This window comes from Hippoglossus stenolepis, chromosome 7, assembly GCF_022539355.2.
Source record: "Hippoglossus stenolepis isolate QCI-W04-F060 chromosome 7, HSTE1.2, whole genome shotgun sequence".
In the NCBI taxonomy this organism is placed as follows: domain Eukaryota; kingdom Metazoa; phylum Chordata; class Actinopteri; order Pleuronectiformes; family Pleuronectidae; genus Hippoglossus; species Hippoglossus stenolepis.
In genome coordinates, this window is record NC_061489.1 from 24,794,162 (window position 1) to 24,813,780 (window position 19,619).

Genomic DNA, 19,619 nt, shown 5'->3' on the forward strand with positions numbered 1-19,619 from the left:
CTTGAGGGGGCGTTCCAGTTGCAACTTCGGACTCGGCGGTTGGTAATTTCGAGCTCTGAGGTTTAATGGAACGGACAAGGACACGGTGGGATACGGGGATCGAACCACCAACCTTCTGCTTTAGACGACCCATTTTCCCCTCTGAGCCACAGCCGCCCGTCTACTTGTCAATCAGCACAGAGTGTATGTTTTCACCTGAAATGAAGACGATGAGAGTAATGAAGAGCAAAAAGGTGAAGCTGTGGTCTGTAATTGAGCTAAAAGATAAAATGCGCTGAGGCAGATTTGGGTAACTACTCAATGAGCTACACACTTTCACGTAAAACAAAGTTGTTCTGTTATTAAGTATAAATATTAATTGCAGCTTTAACTTTACCAAGTTCTCACAGTTTGCAAAAACACGCTAACATAGTACATCACATTCATCGTTAGCCGACCACTTTAAACGAAGGCTAACAGGCCGTGTTGTTGTTGATGTGTGGACATTTTGAACTGCAGTTTTCCTGGGGATCGTCCTCTGCTCACCATGAATTACCACATTCCTTGTAAATATATTCAATAGCTGTGGAAATATTTCATGCTCAGGTTTTGGAAAGATGACGGCCTGGCCCAGCGTTATCCCCAGAGAAATGCTGCGAGTGTGGCTAATCTGGTTTTGAGTTGAATTTCAACTGTTGAATGGAAAAAAACAATCTCTCTGGCATTAGCCCGAGTGCTGGCGAGGATTCCGCGCTGAGTGATTTCCTCTTTTCTTATTGCATCATTGTAGACGAGCGCTAGATGTATAAAAGTGATATATATATATATATATATTTCTTAAAACTGCCACCTTGAATCAGAGCCTTCAATCTCCAACCGTGCTGTGGTGCGCGGCCCACGCTGTGACAACTGATATCCAGTCAGACTGCTGATTAAAATCTGCTATGAAAGTCGAATCAGGTCAAGTCTGTTAAACACTCTTGACAAAACAAATTCGGATGCTGGCAGATGCGAGTCGGAGCAAACATCGCAAAATTGAAGCCAAGAGGCCGGAGTCTGTGCCAGCTTTTAGTTTTCTCTCATGCGTTAATGTGCAAAACACCACTGAACAGCGTCCATCGGTGATATCGTGTGGCATCCTTGTCCTCTCGATACTTTTCCCCTTAGTCTGCGTCAGTGAAACTCCGAGAATCTTTCTTCTTCACTGTTCTCCATCTGTCCCCGGGCCCCGTTACACCCAAGACTTTGATTCGGTCGACAAACGGTGTGTGTGCAGCAGCAGCAGCAGCAGCAGCAGCAGGGTTTTGTCCTGAGATGAACTCTGCAGCAGCCCTGGTGAGGGCGGCTCGCTGCTGACGGAGGAGGGAAACAGAGGGAGAAGGCAAAAGGCACGGGAGGGCAAAACAAAAAGAGACAAAGAGGGAAACGCATCGGAGAAGGCAGACGAGACAAATAAGAGTGAGAGGAAAAAGGCTAAACGTAGAAAAAAGAATTCCACAGTGGCAATAAAACACCAGTGAGGGAGAATGAGCTATAAAAGAAACAGCTTCAGGAAAAACAACCAGAGAGATGAGAAAAACAGGACAGTGAGTGAAAATGTTACAAAAAGAGGATGAAAGCCGTGAAAACAGGGGGACGGGAAAAAAGCAAGAAGCAAAACAGACGGAGGATGAAGAATGAGAGAGAACGGCAAAGGAAAAAAAAACAGGAGGAATGACAGAGCAGGAAAAGGAGATAAATCAAAATGAAGCGATGGAGGTTGGGAGATAAAAAATAGAGTGAAAAACTAAAACAATGGGAGGATAAGAACGAATGAAAGCAGGTGAGGCATAATGAAAAAAAAAATAGGAAACAGACGAAAACCTTTGCCAACACTGTAAAGTTTCCTCAACTCCCGGGCGATAATAGCTCTGCATAATAAGCCGATTTAGCAGCTCAGTACCAATAAAACACCCAGGTGGCGCCCAGTGTTCCCAGCTTGATGGGCAAAGGGGAAATCTGCTTTTCATTTGCTTCTGTTTCTGCTGCACCGTTCAGGTAGAGGAGAAACCCGGCAGGACGGGGGTGGTCGTGGGTTCGCAGGGCGACACGGATCGTTTCACTGAAAAATGAACGTTGCTGTCCCGTGTTTTCAAAGAGTCAAGATTCCTTTAATGGTCCTTTTTTTATTGTTTTTTTCCCTGTTACACATCCAAAGTGTTCGATTCCCAGCTGCTTTCTGACAGATTCCACCAACACACGTCTGTCATTCCTGCCGGGGACGAACCTTGTAACTCCAGAAGGGGCCGATTGGATGATTATATGCTTCATAGGTTGGGATAATTCGCTGACCTCTCGGGCTCGTGAACCCTTTCCCCTCTTCTCGAAACTGGATTCTCTTCAAACTGTAAACAAAGACGTTTTTTTTTATTTCCTCCATAAAGCTGACGTTTTGGAGATACAAGGTTTGCATGTGAAAGCGACTGATGGAGAGAGAGCAGGGAGCCATGAAATACTGAGCCCTCTGATTTACAGGCAGCTGCTGTTTTTTCCTTAAACCCGAATATCTCGGTCCGTGCAGCTACAGGCCTTTCATTGTATTAAGCCCTGGTCCATTTATTATCCTTGGCTTCAGCCGTAATGATTAATGATGCATAGTATGACGGTGCACTATGGTCAACTCACCCACACTGCACAGGACCGGTGCTTCGGTGTTTTGTCTCCCCAGAGACAGACGTTGTGGCTGCAGATTGTCGCCGGGAGTTTTAATTATCCTGCTCGGCGTTTAGTGAAAGTGGAACACCTGTGTGCACGTCGGGCCACAGTGTCGAGCTTCAAAGACGAAAGCAGGTTTTCCACAGAGAGTCGATGAAAGCTTTTCATCCACGCTCCTTGATGAGAGACTGTAGGGATTATGTAAACAGGCTACAAAGAGGAGTACAGGACGTATAATCTCTCCTTCTCCGGCTTTGTTGGCCATGAGTCGCTGCATTGTTGTCGAGCAGCAACTGCTTTGAAAGCCGTCTCCTTTTTTTTTTTTTAAGCACAGGCTTTTCCCACAAATTTTGATTCAACTTTTGATGTCGATGCTGCTCTGCAACAGATAGCAGGATATAATTCTGAATATAAAAAAAAATCTTCTTAATTCCTTCTTTTGTCGAATTTGCTTTCACCGAAGTGCTTTTGATGGATCTCGGAGCTCTGAGGGAAAACAGATGAGCACAAGCAGGTCTTTTGAGCCAGGTTTTAAATGCTTAGTTGCTGAGAGGCCAATGAATGAACCCCCTTCTCCACCTGCTGTACTTCACTGACACAGACCTGGACAAGAATGGCCTTGTTCAGCTCAGACGCTCCGTGTTTGAACAGTTGCCAGTGAAGGGGATAAAACTTGCTTGTCACAACAACATCTGAAACCATCTTTCTGCCTGTTGGCACTATGTGAATCCAGCAGTTTATAGGAGCCATAACTAAGATTGATTCTGCCCCATAGCACAAAGTGATCATAATGTATCTGCAGGGGATTGATGGGGTTTCAGATCAATAACAGTGGCTGAATACTTCAGGGGAATCGGAGAGTTCTGGCTTTTAGGCTCACGCTCCGTTGTTGTCAATAAAACCTAAGTTTCAAAAGTGAATAATGATCTGATGTCGATAATAAGATAAAGTGGAGGTAAACAAACTTGTAATATCTCTCAGTTGAGGTACCGAGGGATACATGGATACCATCAACTAGTAACAGAAGATGTGTTAGATGTTAAAAAAGTTACTGATCGATTTCATCATGTCTTTATTCTGTCCTGGCTTTGATGAGATACTCACAAAGAGAAACTAAACACTGTAAGAAGTGCAGAACAAAATCCTGGTTGCAGAATCGTTGAAATATCCGGTTATTGCATGTTACAACCCTAAATGTCCCCTTGTGAAGTACCTGTGCTTCCATCTGTCCAGTAAAGGTGAAAATACCAACAACCGAAGTGGAATAAAACCCAAAGTCAACGATCAAACCTCCACCAAGGACGAACTATCAGATGATTGTCTAGTTCTTAAGAGGAAGTGGTGGAATAATGTGAATGGTTATTGGTCATAAAACATAGTTAAAGAACGTTTTAAAACTAAATCCTGGATCCGCCCTTAAATTTAATAGTTTCTTTCAAGGCCCAGGATGGTTTTGTAGTTTTGGGATCTGACCTTTTCGTTATGAAAGTATTTCCTGACACTGATATTTCACATCCTGGTATCTGTAGACCAACAGTAGGTTTGTTTCATCTGTTAACGAACCTGTTTCTAACAAACCTCTGTTGTATTAGCTTCACCGGACATTTTATCACTGGAGACTCAAAAGAAAACACTTATTATAAAGTAATATTGTTTTTCCTTTAAATACAAGAGTGATCATTGCACTAAGGTCAAAAAACAGGTCAGCAAACACTTGAAATATAAATGAAATATCTGCATCTGGTGATTTTTATTTGAGACCCTCAGAAAACCCTGTGTAACTTTAATAACAGCTGAGGCTCAATTTACAATTTCTGTACAAGGTCATTGGGCGTTCAAATACAACATGTATTTCCATTCAACGATTAAATTGCAGTCGTTTCCTTTTCTGAATTGTCGTGTAATTGCTCTGAGTTTGGAGACAAAAAAGAAACATTCACCTTTTTCCATTTCACAGTTCGAACCTGGCTCCTGCGCTGGCAGCTCTGGTCAAATCTAATTTGAAACCCGGTATGATGAAGGGCTCTGCATGGCTGCACTTGTGTCATTATAAAAATGGATGGACAGATTTAAATACCCCTTTGTAGACTTTCTGCATGAGGCTGCCACTTGGCCGCCTCCTCACCGAATCACTGCTGGCACTGATCCGCAGAGGTTGACTATTTACGCTTGTACGGATGCCAGATTTCCCAGAACAGCAATTAACATTTGAAGAATAAAAATGCTCTGACAAGATGTTCTCTTAAACAGTCTCACTCATGCACACTGGGGAGAATGGGTCGATTTTTGCAAATGTATATTCTAATATTTTGATCAATGAAAGCTTTCATTGATCAGAAAATCATTCCCCAACATTCGCAATTATATGAAAAGTGACAAAAATAAGTTTAAATAAGTCAGACAAAATGACTTCATACGTAGTTTAAAATGTATTTTTCAAGGTATCCTGCATCCTATAAGGACAGGATGTTACGATGAAGTCAGAAGTAGTAATCCATTCAATTTGGCAACCAATAAGATTAGAGACACATTTGACAGCTTATTTAGATCAACCAATCATTCATCATTATAAAATGTAATTATTACACATTTAAAAAGTTGCCCTTCTGGTGCTTCTCATTTACTTTGTGCTCATTCGTTCATTCAAAGAGTCGTTTTTTGAGAAACATTACGATCTGTGATGTTGTGGACTAAGGTCTCACGCTGCAGTTGCAGTAATCACAGGCAGATAAAAACTGTGTCGGTGTCTCGTGACACCATCTGCACCGGGATCAGCTAAACCCAGCGAATGTGATCACAGAGACAGTTGGAAACAGGACACAGGGAAACGCAGCTCTGCCAAACTGCAGAGAAATGTTTCCAGTGTTTGCATTCTTGTGAAGTGCTTCTTCCCAACTCAGGCTGGGAAAGTGTTCCACACAAGGACACAGGAATCAGCAGCCGTTTTCTGATTTGATAATTACTCAGCGCTATCGCGGAGGGCATGTGTGAACAGGTTTTCAGTACAACTTCCTGTTCTCTTGAAGTAAAAAAACAATCTGCTGAAGTGAACGTCTGGAGGAAAACCCCCGAACGCACCAGGGAACAGAAACGACCGAGTCCAACGTTTGGGTCCCAACCGTCGCCGTGTTGTGTTTGTTGCATGGGAGCTTGTTAGCACCGTATCCAAAACAAGGGGCCTGGCTGGAGAAGAACCAGATGTGGCCATTGGCAGCTGTTTCCCCGAGCAGATTCTCCAAAGCTTGGACAGTGCATAGCACATGACATCAGTACCAGATGGTCGAGCCATTAACACCCACCCTCTCAAAAACATGGAGACACGACTGAGCCGAGGGTCCAAATGTCTGAATCCCACTTCAGCTGTTCTGCGGCACATTATTCACAAAGTGCTGGGTGGTGACGATCGAGCTGAATTATTTACTGTAACAACATCATCCAATTCTCACTCTTGGGGCCAAAGGGTAATATTCTGATATATTTTGCACGGATATTTTCCTCTTCGTTTATAAAATGAATCTCCGACCACAAGATCTTTGTTTTACAAAATATCTCCGTCCAGACAAGAACACGAAAACAACTACAAACGATTAAACAAAGATACTGCGCCAGTAGGGGGCGATACAGTCTACATCAACGACCTGTGAAATACCAGAGAGGAAGGCTGTGGTCCATAGTCATGGCAGCGATGCTCAATTTAGCTGTAAACTTGTACTTAGACTAATCAGTTCAAACCAAATGTAGAAATCGGTATAAAGCTGCCATTGTCATTGTTGTTTCTGTTATTATTTGGGGTTTGTGTCCCAAATGCTCCTTTTTACATGTCCTTACATAGAAACGGGTTTTTGAAAAGCCTCACTTTGCGATTGCAAGAATATATGTTTTTAGTAAAACACTGTTCCTGCGTAGACAAGAGGAACAAGCACAGGAGTTTGTTTTGCGAAATATTCTTATTAGTGTGGACATCTGAAGTTCCATAAAGCTTCTCATAGATTCTGAACTGAAATGGGCTTTTGAGGATGTATGAGTCCGAGGAACGAGCTTCTGGTACCATCCATCATCGATGCTGTTTCATCTGGGATCGCAGGGGGCTGGAGCCAGTCCCAGCTGACATTGACCGAGAACCTATTATTACGTTAAGTGTAATTTTGAAAGATTGCAAAAGCATTTGTATCAAACTTAATCAAACCCTCTCTGTGCTTGATCTCCTGCAGCTCCTGTTGAACTGTGATGAACTGAGTGAACTGGGGGGAAGGAGGAGGGGGCACTGGCACGCTCGCCTGCTCCACTTCAGCATGTGTTGTGATTCCTGCAGTGTCCTGGTTTGGCCGTCCCCCATCGAATGACCAGCAGGGAGATAGGTATTAACAGCACAGCCTGTGGTTTTGTAGCCTCGATACAAAGAAAAACTATAATTACCACATCGCAGTTGTGTCCCTCTGCCAGCCAATCAGGTTGCACGTCACATCCACGTCTGTCCACACTCACATGATAAAGTCCATGTGGTGAAAACTGAAAGGATGTCATTAAAGGCTAAGCTTTGCTGTTCCTGCTCTGCTGTATATCTAAAGTAATACAGTGTGTTTTACACTTAATACATATAATAATAATGTGTGAATTTTCATTTATATCCCTTAAAACATACATCAGTTTGATAGGAACCACCTAACATGACAGAAACCATCTCTGAGAAGAATTATTTGATGTGTTGGCTACTTTGACTTTTTAGTTTGGTTCATGTCTCACCCCCTAACGTGTAGGAACCCGCCACCAGGGGGCGACCAAGAGGATTTGGCGTCACGCTAGGGGAGCTGTCATGGCGTCCATGTTTCTATACAGTGTATAATCTATACAGTCACCCGTTTCATGGTGGTCACTCTAAATTACCAACTCAGTGTCCCCCCCCCCAGTTGTTAAGTATGGTTTCTATCTCCCTTCATGACGAACAGCACCAGAGAAGTGTTAATGCAGAACAGTGAGGTTGCCCTTTAACTTTATGGACATTAAATGTCATTGTTTCATTATTTTATCCAATAAAGTTGTATGAAACATTGTCAAACCTATTAAATTCTTGACGTACGGCCAAAGGTCACAGTGATATTGACCTTTGACCACAAATTTCTAATCAGCAATCAGTTTATATGAGCCTTGAGTTTAGGAGGATGTGGTGATTTGACTAAGAAAAGACTAAAAGAGAAAAACCACCATCAGATAAACTGCAGATATCATGTTAGAAAATGTTAATTTAAATATCCTGAACCTCCAAAACATTAAACGACTTCATTCCTCAGATCTTATGTATTTGTTTACATCCTGTTCAGGAATAAATCAGCAAAAAGATGTTGTTCAGCAGTAAAGCAAATATGTTTATTAAGCACTTTAATATACATCAGAAAATTCCACTTCATATAATACAGGAATTCTTTTAAACTGAAAGTCGAATGTACATGGTAAGCTATTTACAATCCAATCACTGACAGTCAAACCAAAGATGACAGACAAAACACAGTCAAGACAAACAAGAGAACTGCTGAATAAGACTGTACAGTTTGTTTTCCAACACTGGTTCTAGACTCACTCCTGCCTTCAATCCTTCTATTGACCCTTCATGGCAAAACGTTTGAGCTACTGTGGTACTGAGAAGAGCTGAGAGCTTTCACTAGGGCTTATAAGTGTTTGTGCATGCGATGGGTTCCTACTCCCCCCCCCTGATCCCAGTTCTTGGCGAAAAATAGCTCGCTGTTAAACGGTATGAAAAGCCTGCAAAAAAATATGACACAGCCTGTAAACGCTAACGCAGCTCCACAGAGTTCATGAGAAACAGATGTTCGAGTCCCCTCGGTGCCACGGCCCGAGCACCTCCTCCCCTCCTGCTCCCGCGGCGTTGAGTCCCGTTGAACTGATGTTCAGCTCCTCGCAGGCAGGAGGCGGGACAGAGTACGCTGCTTCAACTTTGGCTTTTATTATTTTTTTTACAATTTTGCCTTTCAAACACCATCACGATGGCGGGACCCCGTTTTAAGCCGTTTTCGTGTCGTCCCCCTGAAATACCCGCAAGGAAATCGCTGAAAATGAATCACATGACAGTAAGAAAACAAAGCTGGGATCCTGGTTCTTGCATTGCAGTAGGTTATACATGTAACTCGGACAAATGCAGACGAATGCATTTTTTTTTTTGTAGTCACTGCTGCGTTTAGCACCAAAACTCTGTTAACGGTACACAATGGGTTATTTAAATATGTTTTATGCACACAAAAAAAACATAACACACAAACTTAAAAAAAAAAAAGAAGAAAAATCCCATAGGGACAAAATGAACCTTTTTAACCTCAACATTTTCATTGAATCTCTCTCATAGATATTTGTGATAATACAGAAAACGCACGAAGCCAACACAATCTGGAGTCCAAAACAACTGCAGGCAACTTCTGAACACAGCACCATGGTAGAGCTAATGCAACACAAACCGCAGCAAAAGTGGCTTTTTTCCAAAAATAAATATGCTTGTATATACTCATGAAGTAAAACTGCCATAGCTATCAATACATTACACACAACATAGGTTTAGCACACTGATCAAGGTTAACACAGATTATTTGGGGTCTCTAGAAAGGCAGACTATAAATGCGCTTAAGTTCATACCGTGACATCAGTTACTGTTATGTCCTCTGGTTTGTGACAATGTACTCAGTGTTACATTGCTGTCAGTGTGAAAATAAAAACAAATTAAACAGACAGAACAAACATGATGTAAAATAATAAAAACAAAAAATAAAAAGCATTGGATGTTTTGTATCAAACAATTACTTTCAAACATGGATGGGATACAAAGTAAATAGAACAAATGCATGTCTGTCATTTTAGTCTTTTAAAAGTGCATACACTGTTTATTAAATAGCATTACATTAAATTAAAATGATAGTTTGCATGAATAAATGAAGAAGGCTGTAACAGATGTAGGCACGTCGAAGTATCAGTTCACATAAGCCTCAGGTAGCAATCAACAATCTTCCCTAGGTTGTATTTTTAGGTCGCCCTCTGATGAACAAAAGAAAAAATATGTTTTTGTTTTTTTATGCAGATGAAAACAGTTGCTTTGGCACAATCCCTCCAATGGTCTGCGTGACGAACGGCACTCAAGACATCTGCAACAGTATAGGAATGACTCGGGTCAATGTTTGGTTTGGGAGGAAAGTCTTCTCATCCGGATTGCGGCGTTCTTCATGCAAGTCTGATTAAATCCAACTAATGACGGCTCTGTTGAGTGCAATCCAGTAACAAATGAACGTAGTCTGTCATTAGCCTCTATTTCAGCCACTCTAAATGAAGCATTACCTATGTGCCGTCTCCCTGACCTTGATTTCAACTTCGAGACAAATGCTTGATGTGATTCAACAAGCACATATTGGAGGGTCATTTTGAAAAGTGTCTCTTACCGGCTATAACGGAGTCTCCTTTTTGTAGTTAAACCCAGGGTCTGATCCTTCAATCTGCAGTTTCAGGGCTTGTTTAAGGCTTAGCTCGGTTTCCCCGATGGGATAGTTCTCTAGAACATCCTGGTGGCCTCTGTTCTGTCCGGCCCGAGGAACTGATACCCTACCCAGGAAAACCTGATTACTATGTAGATGATAGTTGGGGTTGGTCATGATGCCGTTTCTCTTCTTTTCAGCAGCGCTCTGCTGCTGGATAAAGAGTTGATCCTGGTCCTGTCCCCTTTCCTGCTGCAGTGAACCACCGATCATGATCTTACAGTGGGGATCCTTCACTGAAATGTTAGCTACCGACTTGTTGAGAGCGATCCTCTTGTCAAACTGCGTCATCTCGTACTCCAACACCTGACTTTGTGTCGATCCACTGTTCTTGATTTTCTTCTTGTCTCCCCCTTTACTATTTGACGTCCCATTTCCGGTCTTACTTCCCTTTGTTGACTTGAGACCAGGTTTCAACTGAGACCAGTCAAAGTCATTGGATGGAGATGGTGGCTGTTGACCAATGGACTTGGTTGTGGAGGAAGGGGACACAATGGACTGCCTGCTCCGGCTACGAGGCAATGAGTGCTGTTGGATTTGTTCTGTGAACGTCAGTCCATGAAAACTGTCGATTGGCACAGTCTGTGCTGTGGCTGTGGAGGACGTGGTTCTCAGGGAGGAGTTCTTTGAGCTCTTAAGGGAATTATTCGACAAAGAGGATTTCTGTCTATCTACAGTGGAATCTGGAGATTCTGATGGCGAACTGAAAGCATGGACGGGTCCGTTGGGTAGGCCGCGTCCAGACAACTGCATATCTCCTGCCCCAGTGCTGCCAGAACTGCTTGATTTAATGGTGAGGGACTGCATTTTACCAGTCACAGTCAATGGTGTTTTTTCCTCCATGGTGTGTACTGGGGATGGATTGCAGCCATTTAATGTTGAGGCCCCGTACTTTTCCAGAAGTTTTATGATCATCGAGTGGCCTCCTTTCGCTGCCACTCTCATTGCTGTGCGTCCAAACTGGTCAGCGTGGTTGGGGTCAGCCCCATTTTCAAGAAGTATTTGCACGACATCGATGTGACCCTCCTGTGCAGCTATGCCCAGCGCGGTTGCTCCCTGGTTGCATGTATGATCCACGTGTGTCCCATTTTCTATCAGAAACTGCACGACTTTAGTGTGGCCTTGCCATGCAGCAGACTGGAGGGCTGATCGCTTCTCATTGTCACAGGCATTCACATCACCGTGATAGTTAATCAGCAGCCTCACCATTTCAACATGCCCTTGCCAGCAGGAAACGTGGAGGGCTGTTCTGCCTTCAGTGTCACTGGCTTCCACATTTGCTCCATTTTCAAGGAAATACTCTGTCATGGCCAGCTGATTTTCAAGTGCCAGTATGTAGAGTGTCGGGCGTCCGTCTGCGTCTTTGTAATCTATGTCAGCACCGTGGCTCAGCAGCAGTTCAACTATGTCCCTGTGGCCTTCCAGTGCAGCCACCCTGAGAGAATTCCTCCCATCATATCCCTTCTGGTCAATGCACGACTTGTTTTCCAGAAGAATTTGCACACAGTCATAATGTCCCTCTTGTGCAGCTAATATCAGCGGTATTCTACCATCATTATCTACCTCTGTACAACGAGCACCTTGCTCGATAAGGGCATCGCACACTTGACGGTGGCCCTCAAATGAAGCCATGTGCAGTGGGGTCCAGCCTGAATCATCCCTGTGATTCTCATCCAGACCTCTGTCCAGCAGAGTTCTGACCACCTCCACGTTACCCTGAGCAGACGCAATGCTCAGCACAGTCCTTCCCTCACTGTCGATGCTATCGACAGCAGCACCCCAGAAGAGTAAGGTGTTGACAACTGAGGCGTGGCCCATTGATGCAGCAGCAAGAAGAGGGGTGCGGCCATTGTTGTCAGTATGATCCACATCGGCTCCACCTTCCAAAAGCAGATCAACTACATCGACGTGTCCTTCATAGCCAGCCACAAGGAGAGGGGTCATGCAGTCTTTGTCACAGTGGTCGACCTCTGCTCCCCTGTCGATCAGAAGGCTCACAACAGAAGCATGGCCTTTGCTTGCAGGAACACAGAGAGCAGCGACGGAGAGGGCAGTCCTCCCATCCACATCTTCATGATTAACTTCGGCCCCGTGGTCTAAGAGGTGCTCAACAATCTCTCTGTGCCCCATGTATGCTGCAGCAATGAGAGCTGTTCTTCCTTCATTGTCTGCCTTGTTGACCTCAGCTCCATGCTGAAGAAGATTCAACACTATATCCTCGTGACCTCCCCAAGCTGCAGCTCTCAGAGCAGTTCTACCGTCGGCATCAGCACAGTCCACCTTGGCACCAGCATAGAGCAGAGCCGATACAACCTCTGAATGTCCCCCCCAGGCTGCTGAGCGGAGAGCCGTCCATCCATCATGATCTGTGTGGTTGATGTTGGCCTCACAACCAATTAGGCAGTTGACCACTTTGGTATGGCCCTGCCTTGCAGCAAGAGTAAGTGCCGTTTGTCCGTGGTTGTCTTCCAGCTCCATGTTTGCCCCTCTAGATATTAGCAAGTTGACCACATCAAGGTTTCCACTGTATGCAGCGTTGGCCAGCAGAGTTCTTCCACTGGAGTCACACTGGTTCACGGATGCCCCGTTGTCAAGTAATGTCCTTATTGAGTCCTCTCTCTCCAGGGCCTGTTGTACAATACATGAGGCGTGATCGTCCTCATTGTTAACATGAGCTCCAGCTTTGACCAGAAGTTGCAGAACTTCCTGTTCTCTTGGTATGGAGGTGGTCAGGGAGTCACTAGCAGGAGTTCCATTCCAAACCATCCAAAGAGCCAGATGGTACGGCTCAATCTGAAGATTGGAATTGACAAGGTGTAGAGCAAACTCCTGCACTTCGAGGGGTTTGAGCTGCTTTGCCCGGCAGGTGTAACTCATTGCCAACATCCTATGTCCCTCTGCTGCATTGCACAAGTACTTCTGGGTGCAATGCTTAACATCCAGTAGCCACTCTGCAAAACTGTAGTGAAACAGGATTTTAGTAGCCCCGAGGCCATCGACCAACAACTTGGAGAGAATGTCCATCTTTTTCTGAAACTCTTCCATAGTTAGTGTCATGTTTTTGGTCCACACCGCATGGTACAGTTCTTTGACTGTGAGGGGCCTGCAAGTTGCCAGGATGACATTGAGGATGGGTTGGACTTTGGCAAACTGTTTTCTGACAAAGAGTCTCTGACAGAGCCACAGGTAGAGGCCGTTGAGCGTCCCAGGGATGTCACGTATCTCACGAAGCATGATGAAACTCTCCACAACGCCATCCAGCACACGCTCCAGGTAGAGGAAGCAGCCGCTGCTCTTGATGTGAAGTTGGTTGAGCATCTCGGCCGTCTCCTTGGTGAGGTGTTGCCTCAGGGCCTCCTCCTGGTCCAGTCTGTGAAGGATGTACTGTTGCACATCCTTGACAATGTAGGCCTTGCGTAGGTCGTCGAGGCTGATTTTACGGAAACCTGGAAGAGAAGAAAAAGGACATTAGACAAGTGGGATAACAGATATATAACCTGTGGCAGAGATCCAGAGGATGAAAAGGGCAATGCAAAAATAACTTGGTAGGATGGTGTTTATATTCTATATATATACACACACACAAAAGAGGTGGGAGCAGTCGAAGGAGTCTTAGTTAATGATTAGTGTTACTTTCCCCACAGTCCCCCTTGAGTTATAATCCTGAGTCTGACCTTGAGATCATACCCAGTATTTATCCACTGATCTTGTACCTTTGGATAATTAGGTTAGACCGACCTTTAATTTCCTAAGGCACGGGATAATTAACAGTAAAGCTGTGGTGTTAAAGTAAAGCCTTTCAGAGGAATTGAGAGCACGACCCCTCTGGCTGCTGGAAGCAGACATGATCAGCAGGAGTTCGCTATCAATTCAGACCATAAAGCACCAACGAAAACAAAAATCATTCCAATTAGCATTCTTTAATGTGTCTGGTGCAGAAGCAATTTCAGCTGTAATCAGTTAAAACGGTAATAGTGTCAGTATAAACATGGCTCATGTGATCATGCATGACTTTAAAATATGCTTGTGCCGATTCAAAGAAGAAATAAGAAAGTCTTTTCCAGTAAGATTTTAAATGTATAATCTACATCCACTGAAGCTCGACTGCTCATTCAACCCATCCATTGACTATAGAGGTTATTAAAGCTTAATCAGCGGGAGCAAATCTGCAATAAGGGCTGCAAATGTACAAGATTTGAATCGTGGGAGAGCAAAGGGGACATCATTTCCATCCCTGTAGCACATCAATGATCTGTATAACATCTCTCCAGGGCCTCACTTATTATTGTCCCACATGCTCCCGGCTCAGACCTTTAGAAATCCTTCAGAGGGAAAAGCACCGAAATGATCACAGTGGGTCTTAATGAATGATCTTTAATAGGAAATTCCTCTCAGTGCCGAGAAAAAAATGGCCCCTTAATGGCCTCGGCTAATGGGCATTAAGTGAACTTTCCTGCATGTTAAAACAATCTGCTCGTGGTCTGTGCAGCCGGAGGGCGAGGAGAGCATTTCTGCATACTTGTATTTACAGTTCCCATGGTTCTCGGGGGTTACTGGGACAGGAAAAAAAAAACCCATTATTGACATACAGTACTGCACCATTTGCAATGACTTAGAGTCTTTCTTCCACAGCTAATGCGTCTGAGCCAGTTTAATTCAGCTCTGTGAAAAGGTCCACTTTATATGCCAGGCTGAGCACAGACTCATTACGATTAACTCAAAAAAAATTAGGTGATTAGGGTTTCGATTTTTGGCTTCTTCATATTGACGGAGCATTTTATAGTCTCTCTCCCCGGGAAAGTGCTCTTACAGATTTTAATGAAAAGAATCAATTCAGCAAAAAAAAATCAGCACCTATACACTTTTAATCCCAGACAGTGAAACGTGATTGCTTTGATTATATAACACCACTTTTTCCCTGTACACAATCCGGCTGTCACCGAGCCCGAGGCGGGGCTTTGTTCACCCGACTGCTCGTATGTGGCGAGAAAAGGCTGCGAAATCTTCTTCCACACAGGCCCAGCGGTGACCGCACCTGGACGCCAGATAACCCGATGAGTTTAACAACAGTTCCCAGCGACAGCTTGGTCGACAAGCTCCCGGTAAACAAAAGGAGCAATTGGCTTTTTCTTTATCATCTGCTTCTGAGTTTGTTTTAGATAAGCTCACAACCCACTGAACAGCACCTCGCAGTAATCTCCTTCTACTTTGTCCTTGAGGCCTTCGTTTGTATTTCAAACTGCGATAAAACTGTTGAAATGCAAACATTCACGCCGGAGATAATGATGAGATGTATTCTGGTATCATTTCAAACATGGCAGGGGGAGAGAAGCGAAAAAATCTGTTTCTGGATTAACTCTAATAAAACACACACTCGCTGGATGGAATTCATAATAAGTACCAATTGCCAAAATATTTTACGACAGAGTTGCTAACCCTCAGAGAAGTGGGGGGGTGGGGATTCTTAGGATTAATGACTTTATTATAATAGGGATCATATGGACGGACACATGTAGTTCTGCAGTTCTACAATCTAAACCAGAACAAGCCTTGGATACATAGAAAAACAATAACCTCTTGAAAACAAATCCATACTCTGTTTATTCTGAATATTCATGGCTACAGATTAATGTTTCTCCAAAAAAGTGGTGCAGCTGCACAAACAGTTTGGATTAATAAAGCTATAAAGTATTTCTCTCCTGCATTGTACAATATAATTGCCCAATCATTACAGCAACTCGATGACCCTAACCCACTTTCAGTCTGTCATTGTTTTCGGAGGCCGTGTGCAGTTTTCCAACCCTCCGCGCTCTTTTCTCCGGCTGCGTGACCCCCTGCACCAGCTCACACATTCCAGCAGACAGATCCATGGGAAGCGAGCGAAGTAACTACACGTAAAAAAAAAACTCAGGCACGTCTGTCTTCAACCATTAAAGATGTTCAATATTTCAAACCTTTCCTTACAAATACAAACTCATAAATCATGACAGTAGCCTGGGAAGAGCTGTAATGGGTTGTTATGATTCTGGGAAAGGTTAACTTGGGGTTTCAGATCAAAAAGATACTGGAGCACTTGAAGGCACCGCACGATCCTGACGTGCGTACCTGTTCCCTCTGTGCACACTATCTCCTCTGGCTCCAACTTCAAGCATTAACGATCAAGTTTCAGCCTCTCGTAAGATCATCAGAGGACTTTTTCCCTCTTTAGCTCCTAATTTTCTCCAGCGTTTTGTTTTAAAAGCCAAACTAGCTGGTGAACACGCTTCACAAGCCTCCTTCCACTTGTATCTGTGATTTGTGAACGTTGTATTTGCACAATCACAAGTGTCTTAGTCAACAAAGTGACATCATATGAATATTTTATCACGCTGTCATGTTTTAAGTAAGACGTCTGAGGCCTGCTGTGATCCCGCGCCTGTGTGTGTGTGTGTGTGTGTGTGTGTGTGTGTGTGTGTGTGTGTGTGTGTGTGTGTGTGTGTGTGTGTGTGTGTGTGTGTGTGTGTGTGTGTGTGTGTATTTCTGCTGCTCTGACGTCACTGCCTTCGTTCTCATACCCCTTCTGGACCAAATCCTTCTTTGGACATTCTGGGTTTGTTCCAGCTGGGACAGGAAACCCGCTCGCTGAGAGAGCGGGGGAAGAGGCCATTAGGGGGGGGGAAACAGGGATTTCAGCAGACTAAGAGGAAAAAGAAAATATTTTGACTTTTAAAAAAAAGTGTGACATTCCGTCTTCTGATTTACTCCGTTCACTCAGGGACTGAGAAAAACATCGAGTGTGGAGATTCGTTGTGAATATTTTCTCAGGGGAACAAAAGAAAAATGCTTCTGTGCTGTAGTTTATGATAAACAGTTTATCCTGCATTCCACGGTCGCTGACACACCAATTATGAAGATACAGTGAAAGCTGGAGGTGGGAGGAGGAGGCGGAGGCTGAAATTTGACTGCAGCCACATGAAATAAAGCAGATGCCTGGATTTCTGTTAAAACACATTTCTGTGAGAGAAAGAAAAGAAAAGAAGAAGTGACGCTACACTCGAACTGTGTTCTGTCTGAAAATGGCGTTTTCAAACTGAAACAATTTCCGTCCACACAAGCGTTTTGGATCTGGATCAGTTTTACTCCCTGTCGATACTAGTTGGTGTAGACAGGAAGTATTTGGTTGTGCCTTAATGAGCCAGGCTGCAAGAAATTGCGAATAAGCATGTTGTGCATGTTGTATCTTGCAGAATTTAATGGCACAACAGCTGTTAGCGAAGACAACAGGATCTGCAACACTTGTAATTGATTATCCTCGTTGAATTCAACACAAGTCCGATGCCAGTTGTTTTCTTCCGGAAAGGGGGTCGTGTGATAGGAGCCTGACGAATCAACGAAGGCTACATCGTGATTGAAAGAACCAATCAGCAGGAAGTGGTGAGTGTCTACGTCATTGTTTTCGAACATCTGTGTCTGCCCGTCCAGACTGAAACGCTGCTCCTCAGTTTTAAAACTAAAACTTCTGTTTCTATGCACCTCTAAAACTCTAAAACTCATTTTCAAAATGTTAAAGTGCGGATTCAGCCTAAAAGTCTCCAGTCAGGAGAAGCAGAAGAAGAAAGAGCTTGCCTGAAACAGCACTTGGAGGAGGATGGCCCTACAGTTTCCACTTCATCAGCACACATCACTTTATAAGGCCTGGATGTCAGCTGTAACGTCATGGCATGATTTCTGCCCAACTCGTGCAGATTCAACACTAAAACCACCACATGGGGAAAGTCATCCGACCTGTATTTCATGTCTGTGGTGTAACAGGAACTACTATTAAGCACTACAGAAAAATGCAAGAACTCACGTTGGCTATAAATGTCCAGATGCTCTCCAAGAACAATTTTATTTCCTTCCACAGTTATGACGGCCTAGATTTTTGCGCTATTAGACGGGGGGGGGGGGCTACACAAACTGTAGCTGTGTACCGTGAGGACGGTTCAGAGTCTGAACAAAGGCGACTGCTAAACAAGCAACAAATGACACATTCATCAGGGTGAGGGACGCAGCTCCTGAGTACAGGCCTCGCAGACAGCTGCTGCTCGTTACCGAACTGGAAACCGTCCACAGGAGACAGAGCCTCGCCTACAAAAGAGGGACTGTTTGCCTTGTAGATTAATTTTTCAGATGACAAATGAGGCGGCGTGCCTGTGTGCGTGCACATCGAGGAGAGAGGGGTCCGAGCTCATCAACCTGGACTTCGGAATGGCAAGGTCTGAGATCTGGCACGTTCCCTGCCAGAGACACCATCTTAAGTCATCGGATCCATAAAGAAAACAGAAACCCAAGCCTCGCTGCCCTCTCCTCAGGCCCTCCAGTAAACCCTCGCTCGACAAACGTCTGCTCGACAGCTGCAGTGTTCCCCGCTCCAAAAAACACGAGCGCCAACCTCCTAAACACAAGTATGTGGACGAGAGTCAGCTCCAACGGTCTGCAAACAACAGCCTTTTGAAAAGAGTGCTGCCATTTAAGCCTTGAAAAACACTGCTGAGGACCTTGTTTGGTTACACACACTCTGATTTCTGCTCTGACAGACAAATAAAGACACAACTTTCTATTTCATCCCGGATAAATGTGGTTTATTCACAAGTGAGAGGAAACAAAGCAAAGCACCGGGGAGCTTCGACTTTAATAAGCCCCTAATTCAGCTGTGCAGAAGGAAATCATGTTGGATTAGCGACTACACTTTAACTGCACTGTATTTCCACTGCCACACTACATGAGCATCGGCGCAGACGCTGGAATTATTACAGTTTAACAATTAATTCGTGTAGCGCTGGAGGCAGCGCACATGAAAACACTCCTGCCCCAACACGCCTCTCGCTGAATTTCAAACAGGACGTGAGAGGGGTTTCCAGTCAAACCTGTCGCGGTGCAGCTGAGCAGGGCAGGCGAGGTGGGGGGGTGGGGCAAACAGGAATATACTTAACACACAGCAGCACGGCTCAGCGGGAGAGGTGCACTCTGAGGCTGTGGTTTTAAGACTACATCTCTGCTGCTGCTACGTGTACATGGACACCGATATTCAGATTTTAATGTTATTAGGTCAACAGTCAGAATGAGACGCTGCCATGTGAACAGCGTTTTCTGAATAAGATCAATATCTGAATAAGGAATAATCAAATTCAGACAATGTGGAGTCTTAACAGGATTATGGTGACATGTATACGTCTTAAGTACATTTACCAACTGCTCGACAAGATGGAGAAATAAAAATGAGATGTAGCTTTTGCAAATTTAGAAGCGTCGCATATTAAACTATTTCAGGTTGAGGTTTTGAAACTGGTGGAATAACGTTGCAGTGGACATAATGATGATGTGGGTCATAATAAGACTATGCTATGCAAAAGGAATATTCAACTAGCAACTCATTCTGAATAATCAGTCGTTGGAACA

At 44.1% G+C, this 19,619-nt stretch overlaps 1 protein-coding gene across 1 annotated transcript in view; it reads right to left on the reverse strand.

Moving 5' to 3' along the window:
- Positions 1-8,015: 8,015 nt before the first annotated feature.
- The window catches only part of ankrd50 (ankyrin repeat domain 50), a 37,385-nt gene continuing 25,781 nt past the window's right edge, over positions 8,016-19,619 (reverse strand). The window contains exon 4 of the mRNA XM_035160821.2: positions 8,016-13,645. Coding sequence (XP_035016712.1) covers positions 10,110-13,645 — 3,536 coding nt within the window. The 3' untranslated portion in view covers positions 8,016-10,109. The remainder of the gene's footprint in view (positions 13,646-19,619) is intronic.